At 40.2% G+C, this 26,639-nt stretch overlaps 1 protein-coding gene across 1 annotated transcript in view; it reads left to right on the forward strand.

Annotated features, from left to right (window-relative positions):
* The window catches only part of nell2a (neural EGFL like 2a), a 113,766-nt gene that overhangs the window by 63,134 nt on the left and 23,993 nt on the right, over positions 1–26,639 (forward strand). Inside the window, exons 14-15 of the mRNA XM_084734413.1 lie at positions 13,034–13,156; positions 15,582–15,677. Coding sequence (XP_084590539.1) covers positions 13,034–13,156; positions 15,582–15,677 — 219 coding nt within the window. The remainder of the gene's footprint in view (positions 1–13,033; positions 13,157–15,581; positions 15,678–26,639) is intronic.

The raw sequence follows: 26,639 nt of genomic DNA on the forward strand, positions 1-26,639 counted from the left end.
GACTTTCTGCCTTGTTTGTGTGTGTGTGTGTGTGTGTGTGTGTGTGTGTGTGTGTGTGTGTGTGTGTGTGTGTGTGTGTGTGTGTGTGTGTGTGTGTGTACAGTCTTCGTCTGGTGTGTGAATGTGCTCCTCTGTGCATGCGTGTGTGTGTGATAAGGGGAAAGAAAGCCACTGAGAACCTGAGAAACAGAGAGACTGTGAGACTGTGAGTGGAGGCGGCAGACCCATTTGTTCCTGATCAAAGTTGAAATCAAAGTCAATTTCAAAAGCAAACCAAATCAATCTAAAAAGATTGCGTGGATGGTTCACAGTCTTTGTTCTCTGTCTGTGCTGTGGGCGATTGTGGTGGTAGCCCCGCTCGTTCATAATGGCTTCTTTCACCATAGTTTGTCCTCAACTTGTGGTAGATAAGAGAAATTTTCATACAGATGAGAGAAAAGGCCCATGTTGCATCATTCCGACTGATCAAACAGTGTGCAAAATAAAATATAACCTTAAGGTGTATTTTTTTCATTCACGCATTTTAAAGGCCACAACAAACTATAAACAGTTATCTGCTGGGCGATGTGAACACTGCGATAGAAACGTTGATTAGTAACTTCAATATGCTATCAGTATGAGATATAAAGCAATCATATTAGTCCCATCAATCTAACTTTAAAAAGCACCTAACATGGGGCGAATTGCAATCGTTTTTAATAGTTTTTATTGGTCATAATACCCTCCTGCATCATATATACTATCATATATTAAAAGTGTAATATAACAGATTTTTGCTGGGACGTAATTGTTTCAAGGTCATAATCAAATTTTTAATGTAGTCTGGTTAAAATAGGTTTAATATACATATTTATTGTCTTTCCCTAAGTTTTGGGGGTAACTCTTTCCACCATACTGCATTTTTAAGGATGCAACAAGATTTATTTATCATTTACAACAACTATTTGCGTAACAAGATTTAGATGATTTTGATTTAATTGGCTGAAGAGGCGGCGGCTGGGTGAACAGGCTGTGGCTGGGGTGGGTATCGTCTTTTAGTGTCCTCCAGCCCCAGATATCACTGATGTTTGGTAGATGAGTGTCAATGATGATCCACTTCCTGATATATTGCTTTGGTATTTAAAGTCAGATAGTTCCACGAACCTCAAACATAACATCTTTTTTCTTTGCCATAATTGTTTTTTTTTGTTGTTGTTGTTTTGGGGTATTTTATGCCTTTATTAGGGAGAAAGCTGAAACACAGGTCTCAGGGTGGATTGGAGTAATGAATATGGGTGGTTCATATATTGTTTCATTATATGGTACATACTTGGTGTCTTAACCCCTAAGCCACAGGGGTGCCTTGAATAACACAAATACATTGTTAACTCAGCGGACAATCACACAAATCTTGGTCATTTTTCATGTTCTGATAAGATATGATAAAACACACTTTAATATCCCTGTGGGGAAATTTATTCTGGACTCCGTCCTGCAGTTCCACAGAAGATAAAATCTTACATACTAGAAGTAGTAGAATTACTGATTCAACTTCTTTACTAAAGTGAAGAAATGCAGTATGTATTCAGATTCTAAAAGTAAAACCTGCTGTGCAAAGCTAACTGAAGCTTGAGTCGTAATATAGTTCAAATACTATTGATCTTAAACTGTTCTAACTTTAAAAAAAAAAAGATAAATTTCCTGAAAATAAAGAACATTAGCTTTGCTTCAATGTGGGAATTTCAATGTCAGCAGAACTTGAAATATTATGATCAACAGGAGAACGCACTTCAGGTCTAATTAAGCCTTTTTACTTTTGTTGGAAATTCCATCATCGCTACAGGACTACCAAGATCTTTTTGTTCAGCCTCAGCAGCAGCTGTTTCTCAATGTGTTTTGAATAAAGGCGTGCCCTTTTGGGTCTAAAAATCAGTCCTGCAGAGCTAAAATGCCTCTCACAGGCAGCTGACAGATTCATTAGACGCCTTTTCTCCTCAGTCGAGTCTCCCGTTCTGTCTGTTGTTTCTTGTCATGTCTTTTACGTTTTCGTCTCGTTACGTCTGTCACACTCTCGTGTGACACGCGCTGATGGATACACCGAGGAGTCGTGACGTGATCGGGATGCGCACGGTGACGCAAGATAGAAATAATCAATAATTCCCCTCAAATGTGTTAAAACAAAAGTGATGTGCGAGTTTTGTAACAGTAAAAAGTTGTCAGAAAAATAGATCCCCAAGTGAAGTACAGATAACTGAAAAATCTACTTGGACTTGGACAAAGGCTGGATTTAATTCTTAGAATGAATCAACGTGCATCTTCTACAACAGAATAAGAGCTGGGTTATTTGATTATTTGATTATTTCGAGGAACCCATCGCTGTCTGTACCACATAAGTTGTGTTTTCATCTGTACAGACAGGTCACCATACCAGCCTGTTATTCCAGATTGTCTAATACTCTCTAAGAGTGCACTGTAAAACAGCAACATGAACTTCTGTTCACCTCCACCGACCCTAAGTCTACGTAGAGCTGTCTGAGGCAGAGACGTTCATCTTGGGTCCTCCAGCTAAAACTGTAACCAGGGATTTTTAGACTGGAGGGAATCAAACTCTGCAAAGTTCTGGCAAATTCATATCAACAGGTGTGTTGGATGAAAAACCGACTGTGAAAGAACAAAGAAATCCTGCGTGATCACTGTTTCTCACCGTATTCACTTCACCAGATACGATTTAAAGAGGGAGTCTTTATGAATTTTTTTACTTATTCTCCTCAGACCTTCACTGCATAAAATACATCTAGACAGATGATTTTTTTTTTTTACCAATTGAAGGTCTGAGGAGTGCAATTGATTTAAAGTGTGCAGGTTTCTTGGTTCTTTCACAATCAAGCTTTCTTCTGAAAAGTATTTCTGGGGCATTTTCACCTGTACTGGATTGGAAAATAACCAATACATTTTACAGACTAATTGATTAATGATGAAAATAATCAGCAGATTAATTTGTAAGGAAAATAATCATTAGTTACAGTCCAGTTAAGGGTACATAAATGTTTTTGTATTTGCCTGTCATCAAGCCCCAGCCTCTCAAAATTTAATCCAAATATTGGAGCAAAATTGTAAACAAAAATAAATGTTAGCACAGGAGTTTAAGTGCAAACATCTGTGTAAAATAAGATGTTAGTTTTTACTTGAGAAAATCTGCTATTTTGTATCCAAATTTTAATGCCAGAATAACTGATGCTGCAGACACACGGAAAGACTTTCTGAGGCGTGTTGTAAAGTCACCAGTAGCGCAGTCTAAAGTTATCACTTTGTCATAAATGCGGGACCACACATGGAGTAAAATCCGTAAGACAAATCTGAGTCAGTAATCCTTCCATAATGTAATGTCTCTGTCCTTCATCTAGAATAACACCATGTCATTCCACAGTGGTGAGTGGCAGATCCGCCTCATTCCTCAGCAGTTGTTTGCAGCTTGTGAAACACGATGCTAAGTAGCTCCCTGTGTGCATCATCTCTGAAGAGGAGGCAACATGCTGCATTTTCACAGTGTCGGTAATTAAAAAAGCAATTTGCACCAATGCAAACTAACTCAGCGGCGACAGAGTGAAGGGGCTGGCAGCCGCCTGCGCTGCGCGCCGGAGGATTTAGGCCCGCAGCCTTCCTGCCGTGCCATTGGAGTTTGAATTAAAGCCGTAAGACTCAGCAACACAACGAACACCCGGTGATAACTCCCATTTCCTGCTCCATCTGGGCCCCCTGTAGAGCCTCTCTCCTCCCCTGTCAATGGAAATCAGGAAATAATAGAGCAAAGTTAAGGATTTGTGACTTTGTGTCTTTTTATGAGCAGGCTTCTGCGCGGCATAAACAAGTTAGAGCTGAGATTGAGGAATATATTTTTTAACAAATGCACATTCATCTCTTTTCTTGTGCTCTTGTGATTTATTTAGAGACTGAAACCTTCTTGCTTACTCAGTATTTTTCCATATTATCTTTAGACAGCCACTGTACCTTATGTGATTTCACTCACCATGTTTTCTCTAATCTCCTGAGCTGTGGGCAAGTTTTATTGTTTTACTCATTTGTCTTTTCTTCCACTGTGAGCTCATTCCCCAGATTCACAATGAAGATTAATACCCCCAAACCCAGTGGATTAAACTGTGTCACTATATTTTATGTAGTCTCCTATTAAAATGCCTTCACGTCGCTGTAGTGGAATACACAGCTATGCGTCGCCTTATAAAAGTCAATTTGTGTGATTAAACCACGGCTTATGCAGAGGCTTGATGTAATGACTTTTTCCCGGCTTCCGTCAAATTACCGTTGTAATCTCCTGAGTTATTGGACTATCAGCTCCCACACATCCACCGTCAGTGTGAGCTTGATACCGAACACAATCATGACTATAGAACAAATCACAAACTTTGTTTACAGCAACTTCCGGGTAACAGAGTTATTAGAGGTTTTTTTATTTTTGTATTGATTTTTATTTTTATTTCATTTTCAGTTGTTTTCAATTCACTTTAGTTTCAATTAGTTTCCAGAGTGGGTTTATTTCGTTTCACTTCAGTTTTAATTATTTAAATTATTTGATTATCAGCTTGAGTTTACCCCAAACTAGCAGCAACAACAGTGAGAGTCACTGTTGGGTGGTTTATTAAAGATGCTGGCAAAGCAACAAATAAAATAGGTTGTGCCACTGTTTTTAACCATGTATCTTTAAACAATACAGTTATGTCTGAAAATGAGAGCAGAAATAATAAAATACCTCTGCGGTGCCTTCGGTTTAACCTGGAGGTCAGAAGTCAGACCTGGGAATGATGTCTCACCTGAGTTGATGAATGGAGCAACCATCTTGGATTTTGAAATTGGGGTTGGTGAGGTTCCTCTGACTTTCCGAGTTGGAAATCTCACTTAAGGGGTAGCACCAATTTGAAATTTCCAACTGGGAATTTGGAAGTTCCAACTCCTCTGTGTTCTAGTTTTGAAGCTGGTTAAAAGATGTTGCTGCAAAACCTGTAAAAGCCATATGTAGTCACATTTTAGTTGGCTAATGTCAGCAAAATGCTTCGTTACTTCCTAGCAAATCTACATCAATCCTTAGCTAGCTAGTTAGCTAGCGAAACACATTTTAGCCATTTTCTTTTCAACATAGATGGGCCTATCATAAAAGTATAGGAAATGGGAAAGGAGAAGACTGACTGATGGCGCCAAGCTCTTGGAGCACAGAGCAAAAAGAGGCGGGACTTAGGAAGGGTCAGTTCAAATCAAGTGACAGTTGCCTACCGGGAACTAACTGTTGTTGTTGTTGCTGCACAACGTCACAGTGATTCAGTCTGTAGGTACATCCCACATCTCAGCCAATATTAGAAAGATGAATATAGCATAAGACATACCTTTATTGATCCCCTGCAGGGAGCAGCAAAGTTAGGTATTAACAGTAATGTTCAAGGTCCGTAAATGAAGAAATTAAGGAATGCTGGAAAACACACCAGGGTGCTTTTATTTCCACATGTTGATACGAGTTTACTGTCACCTCTCTGGTCCTGGTGATGGTAATTGACAATAAAAGTAAGAAGATGTTAAGCTAGTAGCTGCAGGAATCTACTGCTTATTAATAGCAATTGAACATCTGCTTGTGTTTGCAAAGAGTCCAAAGGGAGTGCTGATTCCTCTAAGTTCCCCACAGAAGAAATATTACAGCTGTGGAAGGAAACATTAACCCCCCCCCCCCCCCTTCAGTACCTATTGACATTGTACATTCACATGATATACGAGTGTCTTTATCATCCTCAATGGCTTTCGCCAATTAATGAATCGCAAACTCAGCAGAAACAATGTCCCGGTATTGATAGCCATATTTCCACATGCATTACAGTGTCGTATGTGAACCAGCCTGCTTAGTAAAGAGGATTAAGTTGACTGCAGTTCATTTCATGGCTCAGTGTTTATGTGCAGAATAGTGGATTAAAGGACTGATCCGCAGATTTAAGCCTGGACGAAGCAGCATGGATCCCTGGTTATATTTCTCCTCAGCTTGTCAGGGGGTCAGCGAGCTCAGACAGAAGTCTGTATTTTACATCAAGACCACCTGCGGCGACGGAGGTCCCCGGTTCAGATCCCAGCTGGTGGTCGACTGGAACATGTGGACTCCATGTACTTGTTTAAATGAAATATGTGCGACCAAATGTCCTGGCGTGGCTCAGACTCTGTATCCAGTGGAGCCTTTAGCAAAGGAAACATCCCCAACTTTCTTTTTGCCCCTTTCTTTGATCGGCGCTTTATCCTTGATCTTGAAGGTCAACATTCCCCCTCTTTCTTCCCCTCTACTGTTCGTCTTTTCCCCAAAGTGCCCAAGGTGCTCCTCGCTCTGTGAGATTAGCAGCTAATCCATGAAAGGTAGCGGATTGGTTGTGCTCTCCCTTTGAATGTTATTAAAGAAGTCTGTCCTGAGGTGTGCGTGTGTGCTAGGTGTACATGTGCATGAGTGCGCTTGTGCCTGAGGTGTGTATGCAGGGTGTGTGTCCTTGTTCTAATCCTGTGATAACCAGACCCGAGGCCCCTGAGGCAGAGGAACGGAGGGAGGGCTGGGCGAAGACGTGGAGGAAGGGATGGACAGGGGCCAAAGGTGGAGCAGGGGGTTTGACAACAACAGAGATCAGAAAAGATGACTTTCAGCCTGACGACTCAAAGGGTCTGGCTGCTGGGGGGGATTTAGAAAAGCAGAATTTTTGCCTTCTTTATGTGAAATCCAGAAGTTCTGTGTGAATAACAGAATCACAGAGGCAGTTGGACTTATAAGCCTTTAATTGCTGCTGTTTGGGGAAGCTAATGGCGCTATGTGTATTACATTTTAAAGGTGCACTGTAGAGTTTTCTTGTAAACAAACAAAAGTTTTGTTGACTTACAGAACACATTGTTTGTATCATTAAGATTGACAAACATGTTAAATAAATTTTCTTTTTCAAAAAACACATGCAAAGCCAATTTAAAAAAAAAAAAACCCTACAATTGTTTATATCCATGTTGTGATAACTAGCAGTCATCTTCTTCCTTTCTTGGTTCATTACTGCCAACAACTGTCAATCAAGTAGCGTGAAACCAGCTCGCCGGTCTGTGTATCACCTCGCCCCAGTACCCTCTGCATGCACATGCATCTTCCTGCTGGTGCAGGACACAAACAAAATGCTTAGCCGCTCATAGGGACAGTGCTCCATAGTGCTACTAATGGTCAAAAACTCCACAGGGTACCTTTATTTATGCCATAATAAGGGATACCTTTGAATAATTACTGTTTTATGCCTAGAATAGATTTTTTTAAAAAATGTACCATTGCTTTTTGCATAGGGAGGATTTGGACAAAGGCTCTCTTTTGTTTTGATGAGCAGCTTTGATTGATATTTTTACATTAACAATCTATAAAATGTCAATGTGAAAACTTGGGACATCATAAAAGCGATCACTTGTAGTATGATTAGAAAAACAGAGCTAAAAAGAGAATGAATTTTGGACTTAAATTAATCAGATGACCAGAAACATGACTCAAAACTGGTGGATGTGCAAATAAGTTCTTCCCCTATGTGGCCAAAAAAACAAGTTATTTCAGGTTTAAATATGTTGACAGATATTATTCCATAATACAAAACATTTTCCCATGAATTACAACTTTTGGCCCACAAAGAAAACTCAGTGTTTGCTTAAACCCTGCTTTTCTGGCAAGCAGTAGTTGTGTTTGTTATATACAGTGATTATCCAAATTAATGTGTTTGTATTAGTGTTAAATGTAAAGAAATGCACCTTTGATGCCTTAAGAAAATACATCTGCAGTATAGAGAATATTATAGGTATAATGAGACCATTTATGGTATCTTAAATTAAACAGAAGACAACATTTGTCCAAACAATCAGTATTTTCAAGGATTTTTGTTTTCCAGTGTCTATGTCACCCTCGCAGACAAATGCAGTTTTTCCCTGCCATACAATACATATCATGAGATCACTAAGTTAAAGTCGCGGCAACAATGTTTTGAGGCGAGCAGCCTGAGGTCAGACCTCGCTGAGGCTGCTGTTGTTTTGGCAGAAGGTGGAGGGAGTCAAGCAGGAGGAGAGACGGCCAGCTTGAGAAAGATCCCTGGTGACAGGCTGTACATAATTGATTGTTTATCTGTCTACAGCCTGAGCAGCAGCAGTCAGCGAGGAAATACCTCTCTCTCTCTCTCTCTTTCTGTCTCAGCTAACACACACAGACACACACACACACATTCTAGGGATTTAGCTCCTGATTAAATTTAGAGTCGCTGACCCTGAGTGCAGAAGCGTAATAAGCCTAAGTTCCTAAATAACCAAAATTACAAGTAACCAGTACCAAACTCAGGGGTCAGGGTGATAACACACACCCTGCGCACACACACGCGGGCACCTGGTGGCTCTGCTGGTCCTGTCTGTTCAGACTGACGGCTGGCTGTTCTCTGCTCTGGCAGATGTGACCTTGGGAAAAAAAAACAAAAAACGCCTTATTCTCTTTCATCTCTCCTGTGCTCCTATTACTGTTTTTATATGCCTATGAGCAGACTTTAATTTGGCCCAACAGCAGGTGTGTGTGTGTGTGTGTGTGTGTGTGTGTGTGTGTGTGTGTGTGTATGTATGCGTGATGCAGCAACAAGAGGAGAGCAGCCGGCCCTCCTAAGTGCCCTTCAATCCATCTCACACACACATGCACACATACATCATAGCCTCGATGGAGGAGCTCATCACAATGTCACTTTCAATTTGGATGAGCCCACGGTCTGTTCGGGAGATATAATGGATTGGATGATGGCAGGGAAATGGATGATGCGGTTCAGGTCTCCTGCAACAAGCATCCACATTTCTGATCCTCTCACTCTTCAGGTGCCATCTTTCACTCCTCAAACTTCACTGTTTTTCACGACCGTGTGCCTTGAAAAAGCCCCAAGTAACCCATAAGTACGCACTAGACACGAAAATGTTGCATCTCTGTGGCTGAGGGAGGCTCCTCAGATCTGCTTAATGCCTGAACCAGAAGAGGTCATTCAGTAGAGTGCAGATACCTGCCAGGCAACAGATGATGAAGCACCTACTGCAATGTCACCACAACTGCCAGATGCAACCAGCAGACATTTGTAAAGTTCTGTCAACATTAACATGACCCCCACATAAGTTATGAAACAAGATTTTGAACTGAAGAAGTTTTTGATGACTTGTGGCCCCCAGTCGTCATTTAAGAAGAGTGTAATCTCAAGTGGGAAACATGTTGTCCTCACAGACCTTTGTCTTTTTTTACAGAGGAGTGCAGAGGACCGATAAAGAGCAGAACATTATGATGTCACTGTGAAGTTGACCTCTGACCTTTTGGGATATAAATTGTCATCACCTCATCATTTTTTTCTATAAGATATTTGTGTGAAACTTTGTCATAATTAGCATAGGCTGGCCGTTGACCACCGAAATCAAATCAGTTCATGTTTGAGTCCAGGTGGACCATGTTCGAAGAAATTCCCTCAAGGTGTTCGTGATATATTGCCTTCACAAGAACAGGATGGACATGAGGTTACAGTGACCTTGTCCTTTGACCTTTGAGCTGATCAGTCCAGTAGTATTCAAAATTAGCTGCGGATAAGCTTCAGGTCCATTGATCGTGCATGCATGCTCACACACATACAAGCCATCGTCTGCTCTCCTGACTGGGATAAGAAAATGTGCAAGAGGGAGCTGGGAGAGATGAATTGATTTACATTCCCTGCCCACCAATTCACTAGCAAAACTAACAACACACTGTTGCCCTCAGATTAGCGCTAAAGTCTTTCGGTCTGTGTTCTCCAAGAGTCTTAACCTTTTTTAAGAGATGCAGTTGGCTCCTTGTCCTTGCAGCAGCCTTTGAAAGTTTTCTCTGCACTATATACACAAGATAATACGAAAAATAAAAAAGTTGTCTGGCTAAATTACTAAATGTTTCACAAACACTGAAGTTTGATGGAGATCTCCCCTGCCAAAAGATGCATCGTTTTTAGTTTTGTATCCTTGTGGGTCGTGTCAGGAGACAGAGTTGTTAAAGTAAGGAAAGGAACATTTCAGAAGGTGAAAGCAAGTCCGTGAAGTTTTCTACACTTCAGCTGATGTAGTGCTCAGTAAGCAAGTACTTATCAGAAAGCAATATTTATGTGAATCTCCAAAATACGATAGAGGGTTCTTCTTTTGTGTGTCTCCGAGGGATAAAGATCTGCCTTTGTGTTCAGGGGCAGATGAAGGGCGTGCATTAAAATGCCTGTTCATACAGCCATGGAGAGGAGCTTAAATGATCTACAATTCTTTAACTGTTTAGTTGAAGTCTTATGGCAGCATCAGAAGAGATTTTCAATTGATTTTGCAGTTTCAGTATCTTGGTTGCCACAGGGACTAAAAATAAAAACATCTCACCACGTAAACAAACCAAAGGAGATGGCCTGAAGGGTTCAATAAGTCAGCACAGTGCGATGAACTACAGTTTAAGGGCGATAAGCATTAATTGTTAGTGCAAAGGATTTGTTTTCAGGTTAGATACACAGCAGTGGAGTTGGTCCAGAGATTTAAAACATGGGAAGAAAAGAGTGAGCTGTGATGTTTGGTGTAATGAAAGCTATAAACTGCTGATATCATGCACCGATATGACAGCTAAACATAATGTTATTTCAAGTCAGTTAAATGCTCACACCCAGCAGCCACCACAGATCTCACATCACATTTATCTGAGCTCACAGCTTCTTGACAATAAAATTTGGAACAGCAACACTAGAATCTGGTCGTAAAAATAAGAAATGGTCTCATTTTTACAGCCTTCAGTTTCAAAATAGGCCTATTTATTCTGTTCCCATCTAAAATTGGTCTGATGACCCTTTTTTTAACACAAAAAAGGGTAACACAAGATGAGGGCTTTATTATGACAAGAAGATCACTTTAATAATCATGGTTTATCCACCGTTAGTAACCTGTCACCATAATGGGCTAGTATTCTGTTATTTGGGTTGCCAGATACACCCAACACAAGGTTATTATACAACCCCAATTCAAAAAAAGTTCTGAGGCTGTGTGAAACTTATTCTGAATTTGATGCTTGCAGTACAGTTCTAAAAAGTTGGTAGAATGCCTATGACCTTTGAACCCTCAGGCACCAATGCATTAAAAACTGACATGACTGTATAAAGGATGCTACATGGGCTCGGGAACACTTTGGAAAAATTTGTCAGTGACCGCAGTTTGTTGTTACATCTACGAGTTAAAAATCTGTCAAGCAAAGTGAAAGCCAGATATCAACAACCTGCAGAAACGCTACAGATGTCTCTGGGACCCGGGGTCCTCTTGATGGATTGACGCAAAGTGGAAAAGGATGTTGTGGCTCTGATGAGTCAACATTTCAAGTTGTTTTTGGAAATCATGGATGGTTGAGTCCTCCAGTCAAATGAGGAAACAAACTGCCTAAATTGTTAGGAGCACAAAGTTAAAAAGCCAGCGACTGTGATGGTATGGGTGTGTGTCCATGGCATCATGGGCATTAATGTGTGACAGTAATGCTAAACGCCACATAGAGGTTTGTTAAACATGTTATAGGCATCAGAATGAGTGTATACTTCCAAAAAATGATAAAGTTTATCAGTTTGAACAATATCTTGTTTTTGTATTGTAACTTTCCAATTGAATATAGATCAGAAAGGATGTGCAAATAATCACATTATGTTCTCATATACACAGCATCCCATTTTTAGGAATTGGGGTTGTAGTAACAAAATAAAGACACTTAACAGTTTTAGTGTCTCCAACACACAAACTGAGCTCCATAGAGACACATTAGCATGTTATGGTTAAAAAACACTACGTTTATTACTTTATAATTTCACACCCTGTATTATAATCCTTCAGTGTGCCTGCAGGGGCTTGCAGTATTTAGTATCTGACTTAATGGTGTTATTAACATATTTTTAAAAAAAGATTCACCACAAAATAATATTTTAATATTGTTTCTTTAGTATCTCATACTTCTCTGCCACTCAAAATTGATTTTACTCTGTATATGAAGACTTTACCACACTTTTCCGTCTATATTTCTCTTACTACAGCTGTTTAACTTGTTTTCTGCTTTACTCAGCTCTGACTTTGTGGTATTTTTCCATGCGGCATCATTACAATATTTGCAGATTATTCTCCAGGCTTTTATTACATTTTATTTTCAACCTCAGTCCCCTCTCCAGATAGAATAGAGGGGAAGAGATTTTGTTTGCCAGTTGGATACAGTGTGTTGTCATGGGCTGTAGCCATTAGTCAAGCTTGTCAGTGGGATATTCATAACAAACCATATCGCTAACTCCACAGCAGCAGCGGCAGCGATGAGAGCCTGGTTCTTAAGGGGACATTTCGTTAATGCTTGTGTGAAACTTACAGAAAACATTTCTCTTGGTACTTCATGGTCTTTTGTGCCAATTTTTAACACTCAAACTAACAGCCAGTAGCTCATTAATGCAAAGTACAACACTAGACAGCACCTCATTAATGTATACATGTATGTGCAAATGAAGCAAGTTTGTTTTCAGTTGTTATAAAACTCAGATTCATCATTGAGACTGCTCCATCCCTCATACAGTGCCAAAACAGAACAACAAATTATATGAAAACATCTCAAACAGTTTCTCATGACAGATCACGTTGGGATATAGAGACATGGCTCGTCCTCCAGCCGGCTGTTAGTCACTGATGTCTTATTAGTCGACTCGCAGCTGTCTAACTATCAAGTCATTTACTCCAAGACCGAGTCTCAAATCTCTTTTTTTTTTAATGGAAAGTAAAATAAATTACCAGCTGGATGCCATCATTCCTCATATTTACAAGGAAAATAAACAGTTTTCTTTAATCAAGTGTTATTTTCTTGATAGTGATTTGCAGATGTGGGGATGGCATTGTCGCTGCTGCATTTTTTCCACTTGTTAAAAAAAGATCTAGCACAAATCTATATGAGACTAATGAGCTTGTTTGCAGTGATGTCTGTTGTATTTTTATTTTTTTTTGTCCTTAGAGCATGACGAGTGCCTCAGCGGGCTCCACAACTGTGATGAGAACGCCCTGTGCTTTAACATGGTTGGAGGCCACAGCTGCTCCTGCAAGCCGGGCTACACCGGTAATGGGACAGTCTGCAAAGGTAAGCACCATCATGTTAATTATGTTATTATTGGTGGACTGGATGTTCTCACTTAATCTTGTGAAATATGGCAGCTTGGTCAGTGTCAGTTTTACACGTGCAAAGCGCTGCAGTCAAGTTGGCAATTACAAATATGGAGTGCCCAGGTAGATCTTCAAAATAAAGGCACAAAAACTACTTGGTTAGGTTTAGAAAGGATAAACGTATAAACTTTGACTCTTGGTTTCACACAAGGCATGAACCCTAGTCTCCTGGGTGAAAGTCCTGTGTTTGTTTGACCCATCGATCCACCCTACTCCAATGTGCATCAATGAATTAAAGCTAAAGAAGTGCCTCTAGGAAGGACACTAGACTGGTACCTATAGTGTCGTAGGCATAGAGGCACTGACCAAGCTGCTATATTTGGCACTTTTCAAGTGTGAATGGTCTTCTTACATTAATTTGCAAAGAAAGAACTTTTTATTCTGTTTCAGCTTCTACAAATAAAATCTGCCACAAAAATCACAGCTCAAAAATTTGGAATCATTCATCAAAAATAAAGGACATTTTGCAAAAGAGTCTTGTCCTTAAATGATCACATATTGAGCAACAAAACAGATAAATCAGTCAACCAAAATAAAGATTTCTCCTTACTAATCCAGGGATTGAGGGATCGACCAATTAAAGATGTTTTTATCAGGGGCTCCCTGGTAGCTCAGTTGGTAGTTGCCCCATGTACAGAGGCTGAGCCCTCAGCAGCAGCCATGGATTCGATTCCAGCCTGCAGAACTTTGTGGCATGCGGCTCCCCTGTGTCCTGTCTGTCTTTGCATAAAGGCAAAAGAAGGAAGATGAAAGAAAGTGAGCCATTGTTGAGAAATATTCACACATCTCTTCTAAAGTAGAATCATCCCTCATATATGGAGGTTCCCAACCTCATATTACCACCGTGGAAACTGTATTGTGGTTGTACTCTCACGGGCACCTTCTGCAAAGCCTTGTGTGACCCAGGTTTAATGAGTGCTTCTCTGTGGTTGCTGGTCTATTTGTAATCTCTGCTCTTACTAGAAAATTGACTTGACCTTACCTGGTTAATCAATCCCTTGATTAAAAATCTATTTAAAGGGGAACTGCGCTGATTTTACACATAAAGATCAATTAACTCATGGTGGGAAGTACTACACATCCTGTGAAAATATTTTTATGCCTTCTGTGGCTCCGGAGGAGCTTTTTAATTTTGATAAAATAACCGTGGCTGGAAATAAGGTTGCACAATTATTGGAAATCTTAGTATAGCCAAGTGCAACATCCAAAGCAATTTTCTGACAAAGGAAACATTTTTAACAAAATAGTATTATAATGAAGTACTGTAGCGCTGCAGAGATGCCCTGACCTGCAAATCTTGTTCTTCGGATGTAAGAGAACATGTTTTTTGGTAAAGACGCTGACAAATTTCTCATCATCATGATTTAAAGAAATGTTATCAGTGAAAATGAAAATTATCATGCAAAAATGATTATTCCTAATAATTGGAAATCATGTCACAATATCTGTCAAAATAATTGTAATATGATTTTTTTTTTTTTTACCATATCATATCAAGACAAAGACAAGATGCAATGACCTAATCGTTTTAGGTCTAAAAATAAACCCTCATGATGTCATTGTCATCAGGGTTTGGGGCTTGCAAGAGCAGGAGGAGGATTTTATGAAAGGTGCTTTTGGTTGCATTTTGTGGTATCCAATGTTTTCAGAGCTTTATCCAAACTTCCCAATAAAGGTCAGAATATCTCTGCCTTTTTTATTCAGTTTTGACTATTCTGTTTAAAATAAAATCAAGATAAACTGAAATACAATGTAGCACCTTTAAAGTGTCCTGAAATGAAATTATTACAAAGCACAATATGGCATACACAATTTTAATTCTTAGCTGTTAGTGACCTTCCCTGCTGTCTGCTATATATTTAAATGTTGATTATATTGTCTTGTTGTTGTTGCTGTTTTTGTTTTATCTTGTGTTATAATTAAATACTAGAAGACCACAATGGAAATAAACCTTAACTGTCTCTTTAAGAAAACCTGACGCTCTGTGTGGTACTCCTGGTGTTGGACAGGGCTTTCTATTGTTTTTAATTTTGATTCTTGGGATGCAGATTTGTGCATATATTTCATTTATTTCCATTGCATTCTGTCAACTTCAATGACTTCTCTGTGTTTTGGGGACACATTAACTAACAGCCTAGCCATGGATAATGAACATTTCTGAATTAACCTTGGTGAGATCCATTAATCATCCGAAATAATATCGTGAGAGCCTGTAATGAATCACATCACCAAATTAGCTCTTATTCTGTATGCAAATACATAAGCTGCTGCTGGTCTAATTACATAGTTAATGCTCGTTAATCTTGGTGAGTAATAGCTCTCCTCCTCTGGTCTACCTCTAGCTATGTGTGACGGATTGTGCCAGAATGGAGGAACCTGCGTCTCACCTAACAACTGCGTTTGCCAGCAAGGATTTACTGGGAAGAGATGTGAGACAGGTAAGAGTTCATTTTTAGTTCCACTCCTACATTTCTCTCCTCAGAATAAATCTCGAGGAAGAGTTTTGCCTGAACGCGCAAGACGGGACGAGAAGGTGACGTAAAGTGAGGGGGCTGTTTTACTTTCTTCAGATCTAACAGGAAAAGGACAAACAGAAAGAGGAGGGGAGATTAGAGTGGAAAGGTACTTAACATCAAAGTTGTTGCTTTAGTTATCCGGGCATATCGGGGCTTCTTGTTTAAAAAGGCAGCGATGATTCTCGCTTTTGTGGAGATTTCTTTGTTCTGATCTCGACAGAACAGGCGTAAATGCTGAGATGTTTCCGTTCTGCTGTGTCCGTGAGTGCGTCTGACGGTGTGTGTCTGCGCTCCATGGTGAATAATGAGCTTGTACCTCTTCCAACGGCCTGACGGAGAGTTTGAACTGCAGTTGCAGCAGTATGGGAATTACCTCATATCACAGCTCATATTAATCAGTGTGCCGTTCCTCCTCATGTGCTCTAAGAAATAAAGGTGCTAACTAGAACCACAAAGGGTTTTTGGGCTTGTACCTATAGGAGAACCCTTTTTGATTCCTTTGATAAAGTTTCCGCTTGGAAATCTTCTACCTAGAACCCGACATAATGAGCACTTTTTTATATTCCAAGTTTTTTATTACCTAGAACACACTTGGGTTTCTTCTGAGAAGTTTTCATATTCCAAGGTTCAATCTAGAACCTACCTAGGGGGTTCTCTCAAGAACTATAATATGGTACAAAGAACCCTTGACGAAAGAGTTCTTCAGGGACTCCAACAATCTTTGATTCTAAAAAAGGGTTCTTTGGATGAAGAGGATTCTTAATGACAAACCCTTTCTTCATAAAGGGGTTCTTCAGAAGCAAATGGTTCTGACGAGTCCTTTAGGGAGAACCCTTATTTCTAAGAGCGTAGGCTCCGAGCCACATCAGAATTACAGCTGCAAAAACTCCTGATGCATGATATCCGATAGGCGATGATAGCTTAACCGAGTATTAAGTCAGCCTGTGTTTATAACAGAGACCATATCAGTCGTTGCTCTTTTACGTGGAAATATGTCAAACACAATGCTGTGATAAGACTCCGCGCTTTGAATCCTATTCAGTGTGTCGTCCCCTGCAGTGCTGCTGATTTAAGTTAACCAGCAAAGATGATAATCCCGGTGGTCGTGGCAGACGTGCCGTATGTCTAATCTATAGCAGAAACACCTTCCTCATAACCCGTTTGAACCTTTCCTGGAGTGTCCTTCAGGACAAAAGCAGCCGAGCTAATAGAAAGTCAAGTCATGACGGTTCTCTCAGTGTGTGCTGCTTGTGTTTGAGCGGAGCAAACTGAGCCTCTCTGCTTGCTCATTGGTTCAGGTATTGATTGCACATAAAGGACCTTTTTTTTACGAGGCATCCTTTTTACTGCCCGTCTTAAAGTAAATGAATTTCCTCATGGTGCTCAGAGATGCTGAGGAAGAGGAGTGTGTGTGTGCGTGTGTGTGTGTGTGTGTGTGTGTGTGTGTGTGTGTGTTAGACCTACTGAGAATGTGTTAACACACCTAACCATAATGACTTATCCTCCTCCCCATTTTGCAGCAGAGAAGGTTCTGAGGACCTCTTAGTAATGGCACAGTCCAGGCAATCACACATTTCATTACCTTCTATAGTGTTTTAGATCCCTGCCTTTCTCTTTTTCGTCTCCCTCTCTACCCTTACCCACTTTTGTGAGCGTCAAAAAACACTCACCGGATAGTCCATCAAAGGACGGCAGCTTTGTCCAAGGTGATTCTATTCATTTCTCGGTATGTGAAAAGCAGAGATCTACGATAAATGCTAAATTTTGTGGGAAACGTTTCTTTGTTGTAGAGTTCACGATTTTATTTTCATCAGATCAATCATATCGAGGGTGGGTTGAAGGTTTTTTTTTTGGTCTTCATTAATGGATATCCCTGTCCGCAAAAAGGGATGAAATACCCTACAAAGTCAAAGCACACTGCTTTGTTAAAGTTAAAAAGTTTAAAAGTTTTACTGTAGAAGTTACATGATTAAAAACAAGCCACATATCGACCATACACTGATCTTCCTCGGGGTAAAACGATCGCAAGTACAGTGAATGCACAACTTCAGTCATACACAAGAGAGTTTTCAGTCACGTTCAACTTTCCCATCACACCAGTGCTCAATACTCAATGAATGAACACTGTGTCACAGGTAATAGACAGACACGTGTGCATATAGATTTTCTTGACCTTTTCTTTACCTTAACACAGAGCTGTGACTTTTTTTGTAGACATTGATTGCTTATCTGTGCGTCAGGAGCTCCAGCTTTGTGTTGCATTGCTGTCAGATCCAAGAACTGCTTCCTCATCAGCTTTTTCAAAATCAGTTTAATATCTCCATGAAATTCATAGAGCTGAAATGTTAATGGTATCTAGCCATGTAAATACTTTTGGTTTCATTTGCACGGGTTTTTGAGATTTCTGTCTTCACCCCAATTACTGCAGGTGAATTATGCTCACTGCATTGAAAAAATCAATTTAACCTTGCGTGACCCGTATGTATCCATAGATTTGACTACTGTCTTTTCTGTTATTGCGGTCAGTCACCGTGAAAGGCAGATCATATGACAGAAATGTTTAAAAAAAATGTTCATTCCCTTCCTTAAAGCAGTGTGACGTTCCACCAATGTCAGAAATCCTTGAAAACTCTGTTCAAGATCATTTCAAGGGTATAACGAACAAAAATAGTTAAATTTGATTTGATTCAGGCAGATACTAAAAAAGAGAGTCCATATCTCTGCCAGGCAAAGTTTTGATTCATAACTGTAATTAAATTACATATTTTTTTCTCAGTAACTGTAACAGATTACAACTAAATTCATTTTGTAAGTTAATTGCATGTAATTCTTCAGTATAAATTTTATAGGGACTAATTTCCCTTCACTTCTTCATCTTTTCTTCTTCTTGCCAAAAGTTAGATGAGAAGATCAATATAATTCATGCCTATCTGTTGAATATGAAGCTAATGCTAGGAGACAGGTTAGCTTAGCATAAAGGCTGGGAACAGGGGGAAACAACTAACCTGGCTGTTTCCAAAGGTAGAAAATAAATATCAGGACCACTAAAGCTTACTAAATGAAGACATTATTGCTCGTTTATGTATTATTAATAGAACACAAAATTTCTTGGTGCAACTTCATATTTATATGACAGGTATAAGAGTGGCATCAATCTTCGTTTTCCCAAAATCTAATTATTAATAATAATAAATGAAACCATAACTATTTGCGTGACTAAATATCAGTACAAGTAAGTGAGGAAATATGTTTTAGTCTAATTTAGGTGAACCAACCCTTTATAATCCTCTTTCCTCTGTGAAATGTGACTGAAAAACAACTGGTTGCAAACAATTTTCTCCATGAATACAGTTGTCTTTTTCTTAATCACACCATGAGAGGAATCAGGGGATGAATGATTGGTGGCTCAGGGATCAGTCTGTTTTTAGGCTCCTCTCCTCTGCTCTCTCTCATCATTGAGGCTGATTAGAATTCCAGGTTCGGGGACGCGAACACAAACAAGCGCTCACATGCACGCCAAGCCTCCTGCACGCTCATTATGCCTCAGGCGACAAGATGTTTGTCACCGCAGCTGCTGCTTCAGCGTGCATGTCTATCTCTCTTTTCCCTTCCTAATCTCGTCCGAGTTGGCTTTGTGACAGCTACGTCCTCGTGTGTTGTGGTTTTATAGTGCAGGACCACCGTCAGGGCCCCAGTGCTACAGGGCTACAGCCTCTGGCACTGTTTAGAGACTTCACCAGTCATTCAGTGTGAAAGAAGGCGTCCTCCTTACTGTCTCCTCGCAGTGTAACAGCAGCTCCCAGTGAGCCAAGTGTCTACTGGAGAAGCTCACAGAGATGTATGGAGGTTAATGTACTGTTGGATATGCTGCTCTGCTGGTGGGGAGGAGGGGGTGGGAGCAGCAGTTTGGGGAGAAGAGATGGAGACGTACGGGGAGAGTGACAGATGCAAAACTCGAGGAGGGAGTGGAAAGGGAGGTAACAACGAGGGGGGTGAGAGGAGGTGAAGTGGAAAGGAAGATACAGAGATGTTGGGAAAAACTGACAGATGCGGAGATGGGATGGGAAATGTAAGGAAAGGGATGGGTGGTTAGAGGGTAGGGGTTAGCGAGTTTTCTCCGCATTTGGATGCGGAATGAGGCTGGCGCAGAGTCGGTGCTGCAGGAGGAGGAGGAGGAGGAGGAGCAGGGCTGGGTGGATGAACATGGAAAAGCTTTCACTAAGTCTGGGCTCCCCACCCCGAGAAACCCTGTGAGCTTTTAGAGGCCTCTCGGGGGACTCCAGCACTTCTGCTGCTGCAGCGGCAGACTGACGGCCTGTCATAAGACACCGAACAGGAGCTCTTCAAGGCAGCGTGGATACACACACACACACACGCACGCACACACCTAGGACCATACACACACATTTACTTATGAGGCGACACTAACAGTTTGCTTCCCCGTTTTGGATTCTTGTACGTGGCTATGTTTGGGTAAAATTCTGTGTCTATCTGGGTGTAATTGTATGTAGATGTGTGTTAATGTGTTTTCTGTTTGTGTTATGATCATTTTGTGTGTGTGTGTGTGTGTGTGTGTGTGTGTGTGTGTGTGTGTGTGTGTGTGTGTGTGTGTGCGCGCTCGGTGGCTTGTCATTACCATTCGGGGGGAATGGATGGGGAGGGACAGGGGACATGCAGTGCTGACAGACAGACACCAGCAAGAGAAGAACTCTGACACATCATGAATTATGCAGGATACAGCTGCGGCAGGGCACATACACTTCAGTCATGGATATAAATGTACGCAGGGCCAGCCATGTAATGTGTGCCCTGAACATGCCGCATAGTCAATATTGTAGCCCCGGGCTGGTGCTGTTCCTTATATGGCTCGGGTGAGAGATGGGCAAATGCTGGAATATTAGGTTTATTTTTCAGTAAAATGGGCAGCCATTTTCTTCCCCCAGCTTGGAGAAAACCAGAGAATAAAAATGTGCTGCTGTAGCTATTAGGATGCTTCACAGTCAGGCCTAATATGTCTGTTAAAGCCTGTTTCTTTTCTTTTTTTTTTTTTTTTTTACCGATAATTGCTTGAATGCCAAATAGAAGGAGTGCAGCAATTAGTTTGTGTGATTGATCACTTACCTATAACTGAATTTCTGTGATGTGGTAAAATCAAAACACTGTGTCTTGTTAAGGCTGAAGCCGCTGTTAAATTTGACTGTGACTCCATTTTGTTTTCTGTTTCAAGTGATTTTTTTTTTCTCATAAGGTTTGTTAAGTGCAGAGAAGCAAGGTTGCCCCAATGTATTTTCCCAGGCCTTGTTTCCCAATATAAATTGATTTTAGAGATTAAATCTTCCCACGTATTTTTCTGAAAACAGCACTATAGAGTAAAAACAAATGCGCCGCTTTTTAATGTCCACTGCCCATGGTGTGTGGTACAATTTAAGTCAAGTCAAATTTTATTTGAATAGCGTAAAATCACAAATCACAATTTTTCCTCAGGGAGCTTTACAATCTCTACAATGACACTTTCCAAAAAGGGGGCAGTTAAATGCTTCACTCAGCTTGAAATCACTCTCAAAATCACGTAAATCTCATTGGATGCTTTTAAAGCGATTCTAAATGACCTGGAAACAGGTAGATATGGGTGTAGATGTTTTGAAAGTTGTTGTTTTGATATCTTATAGTTCTATAACTTATCCTTTATTTTCATTTGTATTATATATATTTCATATATATATATATTTATATTTGTCTTATGTCTGCAGCCATGTTATCTGTGCTGCTGCCTGTCTTGGCCTGAAAAGCAACTTCTTAACAAGTCTTTTATTGCCATAAAATAAACCATTATATATATGTTAAAGTTACCATGGATGCCTCAATATGATGCACATAAACAAATAAGACAAATAAGACCCTTCACAAGAAGACTATTATTTCTATGTAGTTGTTCTTATTGGCTGCTGCCAGGTCAGACTCTCCTTGAAGTCAGATGAAATGAGTCTGTGTTGTCCAAGACAAAACTGCTGTGAGTAGTACACTAGCCATTTAGAAAGAAGCAGGGTGACATTTTTATTCTTTGACATTATGGTGGTGGAAATCCAAGGCTTTTCTCCAAAATCAACATGAAAGTTCTTTGTTGTAGCTCTAAGATACACAAAATGTGAAGCATGCAATACACATTTTATTAAAAAGTAGCCTAACTTAAAGTCAACAATCAGAGCTTCCAGCAGTTTTATATATTACTGACTGGAGGTGTAAGAAAGTAAGCCTGGCGTGCTTCAAACAAATTAGTTGCTAGACATTGCACTTAAGCTTATATCTAAGAAAAACACAAGTGACATAACACATCAGAATAAAAGAAGATGAGAGACTGAAAGAGAGAACAAAAGATCAGGGAAAGTGGCACTTTGGCAAGATGAGATTGATATAACATTGAAGTCACAGGCTGGCTTTGGCATATGTAAGTGAAAACCAATTTATTTCAAGAGTGCAGTGAAAAATAAGGATGAAATACCTGAATGGTTTATTATAATTGATTACTGTAGCTTACACCTCTGTCCATCAAAGTGTAGTCATCATTGCAAAGGTTGCTCTGGGCACCTTTGGACGACTGATGAAGAGGAGAATTGTAATGGAAATTGGCAGATATAATTATGCACAATTCATGGTTATTTGTTGCAAAGCATCAAGCACTTTACAAGCAAAAATATAAATAAATATTTCCTTGAAAAGCAGGATATCATCATTCATAATTTCTATTTTATCCTATCTTAGCTTACGGGGCTATTTATTTATTTGTTGTTTGCATTTAAAGATCTTCACTCACGTTGCGTAAAACACCACTTTATACACAAAGTATATATCACAGCACTCGTTGATAAAAGTATAGACTTAATGATTAATTGAAATAAACAAAACCAAACAGATTAAATAAATCATGTTGCTGTTCCATCAAGATAAGTTAGCTGAAAGAGCTTGTGATGTATGAGTCTTTAGAAAATAGTCCACAAATATAAGAAGATTTATAGAACGGACTTTATGATCATCTGGGCTTTAAGATGATTTTAGGAGACAGGCTCCGTTGGATTGTAAAGATTTTTTAGGAGCCGGTATCCCCTGCATGAAATAATTAGACACGACATCTGTGAACATCCCTGTCTCTTTTGCGTATTTATTGACTGAATTTCCGAACTGTTCCTTCCTATGAGATGAATGTGAATGTATCCTTTGTATTTCCTTTATTTTCAGCTCATTATCTTCTCCTTTCAAGTCCCTCTAAGCTTGTTAGGGCCCTTGGCCACCGGTTAAAATTTTCTGTCACTACGCTGTCAGTTCTATAACTAATGGCCGTCTCTGCTGTCCTCGGATGGCCTCTCAAAAGGACACTGCGGGCTCCTCGGGGGAGAGGAGCATTTGATCAGATGCTGTGGATGGACACCTCTCCCTTTCATCTTTCAATTCATCTGCAGTCTCATGTCCTCACGAGCACTTTTAATCAGCGGTGCTGAATCACACTGAGGCTACTTTAGCATCAACAACCTTCTTTCAGGACAAGGAGAGAGAGATAAAAGATTTTTATGTTTGGTGTTAATGATGCAGTTTAGATTTGTGACTCCTACACACTCCTGGAGGGTTATGTTCAAGAGCACCATCAGGGAGCCCCGGTGCAATACACCTACACTGTAAATTGATGTTTTATTGGTAGGGAAAAACTCTCATTTTCTCAAGTCGTGATCATTTACCAGCAGACTCCCTCTTCCAAAGTGATACTCTCATAAAGGGAAGTGATCTAAGGAGGGAAATGTTCTGTTTATGTGAGTGAAATGGCGCCTTTTCATCAGAGCCTCCGTATTCTTTGTTACACCAATGAAATATTCAGTATTTTTTCCAAGTTTTTCCAACCTTTTCTACGAGGAAGAGAAGAGAGAGAAAAGCAAAGTTTGAGAATAAAAAGACAGTTAAGAAGTGATGAAAGTAGAGGATGTTTAATTATTGGATAATGGCAGATGAGAGGAGATAAGATGAGAGGAAGGGAGGAAGCTAAAAGGAGGTGATTTATAACGAGATGTAAAAATGGAAGAGGAAAAATAGCAATGAAGAAGAGCAGAAGGAGGAGGAGGAGGATGGGAGGAGATGAGTGGATGGCTGCTGAGTTCATGAGGAAACTTTGAAAGCGGTGAGAGGAGGAGTGAGGAGCCCCGAGGTCACGTTGAATTATCGACCAGGACGGAGAGCTGAACGGGGCCAGACAAACAATTTGTTCCCTCAGACCTCATTTACATTGATTGGAAGCTTGTCAGAGTTTTAGACTGAAAGACAGACCAGACAGACAAAAACTTAGCAGACTGAAAGACAAAACAAGAGATAGAATAGCAGGAAGATAAATAGCAAGACACGCAGATGGTCGGGTGAATATGAGCAGATACATTAAAGGTCCAGTGTGTAAGATTTAAGGGGGTGTATTGGCAGAATATGCTAGAAATTACATATAATATTCATAAGTATTTTTTCATTAGTGTATAATAACACAAAAATAAGAATCTTTGTGTTTTTGTTACCTCCGAAATGAACATTTATTTTACAGAGGTGTGTGTCCTCCATGTTGTGACACCATGTTTCTACAGTAGCCCAGAATGACCAAGCCAAATTCTGGCTCTACGAAGGTCCTTTTGCGTTTTGCACAGGTGTGACGGCCACCACAACAGCGGTGGCAGTTACTTTTCATGGTGAGCCACTTGAGAAACTAATCGGGCCGCTGAGGGCTAGACACAAACGGGCCTCAGCAATAAGGATCATCTGCTCACCTGGGCAAGTAAAATGCCATGTTGGGCAAGTAAGTCTGGCAAGTTACAATTGACTTCAGGCAAGTAGATTTCTGACCCAACTGGCCAACTGGGTATGTGAAAAAAAAACCCAAAAACATTAACATTGAACCCAGCACAAATGTGAAATGTGAGCTAAGAGCTGGCTAACACATTAATGCTCTTCTGTAATTGGTCACCTTTTCCATGAGATGGAGTTGTAGGTTAGTTATTTTAGTTGGTAGGGTCTAAAACTTTAAGAACCATACACGCTGGATAGAAAGACAGAAGCAGCAACAGTGGGAGAAGAACAATGTAAATGATTCAGGGTTAAATAAATTTTGCAAAAAGGTAAAATTGACTTTGTGAAGTAGATTTGTGACCGGAAACATTAAAAAAACAATGTTGAGGCGGAGGTATTTGCAGCCTGCAAGCTCATCGTTTGATGCCGCTAAATCCTACACACTGGTCCTTCGACGGATACAAGTGTGAAGATGAGCATGAAAAACAGACCTGTGCAGGTTCAGTTACGCAGGACAGGAGAGTTGCCTGCAGTTGTTGATGTGTTGTTGTTGTGTAACGTGAAACAGCGAGGGCCACAGCAAGTATTACACAATGCTAGGTAAGAAAGAAACATCACTACCTCATCATAGTTGAAATCTCCCCTGGGCGACTCCCACCCAACACTCAGGCTCAGGTAGTGAATATTTAAAACCATATTAAATTTTTTTTTGCCCACCCGCTCCCCCCGACAGTTCCCGTGATGCATCGCTGCAGCTCTCCCTCTCTCCCTCCTTTTTCTCCACGCTTTACCCACAAGGCCCGGGGGCCTGTGACTGTTTAAGCTCAAGCGGCTTGTTTAAGCACAGTGATTATGTATTCATTATTTATTTAGAGACGGCCTCACAAAGCACTCACTCCATCACCCGTAATTAGTGTGTCTTAATTAGACCCTGCTAATGGCCGGAGCTGTCGTTTAGCTGAGCGCAACCTGCTGCTTCTACCTAAATGACACATCTCCCAGGGATAGCTCGCTGCTGTAGCTGCTGCACTGCAGTCAGCTGCACTGGGAACTGGACAGCTACAGTGCTGTAAAGGCCAATGGAAATTAAATGGCATGTTTTCCTCTAATGCAGCATACAGCTCTGCTCTGTTAATTAGACGCCCTGTGTTTTGAGAAGAAAATTGGCATCCAGAAGTGGAAAATGTATCTTTCTTCATTTTTTGGTTTCATGGTGGAACCATTTGTCTTTGCACATAGCAGTTATTTATCTGTCTGTGGGTAAATTCTCTACATGCAGACACTTAATTTTGTTTATTTGTATACTTTATCGGTCTGTCATCCCTTACAGTAGTTACTTCACAAAAGTAAAGAAACCGTGGTATGAAACAACTTTATAGCTACTGTATATCCCTCCCATGCCATCCCACCCTTTAACCCCATAAAACACAAAAATTAAAGTAAAATAAAGTGAAAATTTGTGTAACATATAATAGATTTAATATTCAAATAACATATTTATTTCCTGTATCATCTTCAATCTCACTCCAAAACTCAGATTCCTAATCCTGTGATTTATTTTGCTGGAAATGAAGTGTGTGCTGAAATGCGTGCAGACACTTTTAAAGGGATAGTTCGGATTATTTGATGCGAGGTCGTATGAGGTACTTACCAATAGTCAGTTTATTACCTACAGTAAATGCTTGTCGACACGCTCCCAGTTTGGAGAAGCAGAAAAGAGTACTGGCATGGAAGCTAAAAAATGTACTGCTGTGAATGGGGTCGGCAACAGCACACCTAAACAAAATCAACATCAGTTTAAGTTTAGCTATATTCAGAATATTTTCAATGCTTCATTCTCCTGTCAGACAGCTTTTTCCGATGGGAAACTTCCGTTATGAAAGCCGAATATAGCTTTCACTAAACCAACCAAACTCAATCAGTGTAATCAGTCATTTTACCTCGTAGACAGCAGGAGTTGCTGGTCTGGATATTCCGGCTTCTCCAAAGCCACATAATAACACAAACAAACTAATGGATCACTGCAGCAGGAGACCAGCAACACCTGCGTTCAGCAAGATAATATTACTGATTTCA

Source organism: Lutjanus erythropterus, chromosome 13, assembly GCF_056507025.1.
Source record: "Lutjanus erythropterus isolate fLutEry1 chromosome 13, fLutEry1.hap2, whole genome shotgun sequence".
Taxonomy (NCBI): Eukaryota; Metazoa; Chordata; class Actinopteri; order Lutjaniformes; family Lutjanidae; genus Lutjanus; species Lutjanus erythropterus.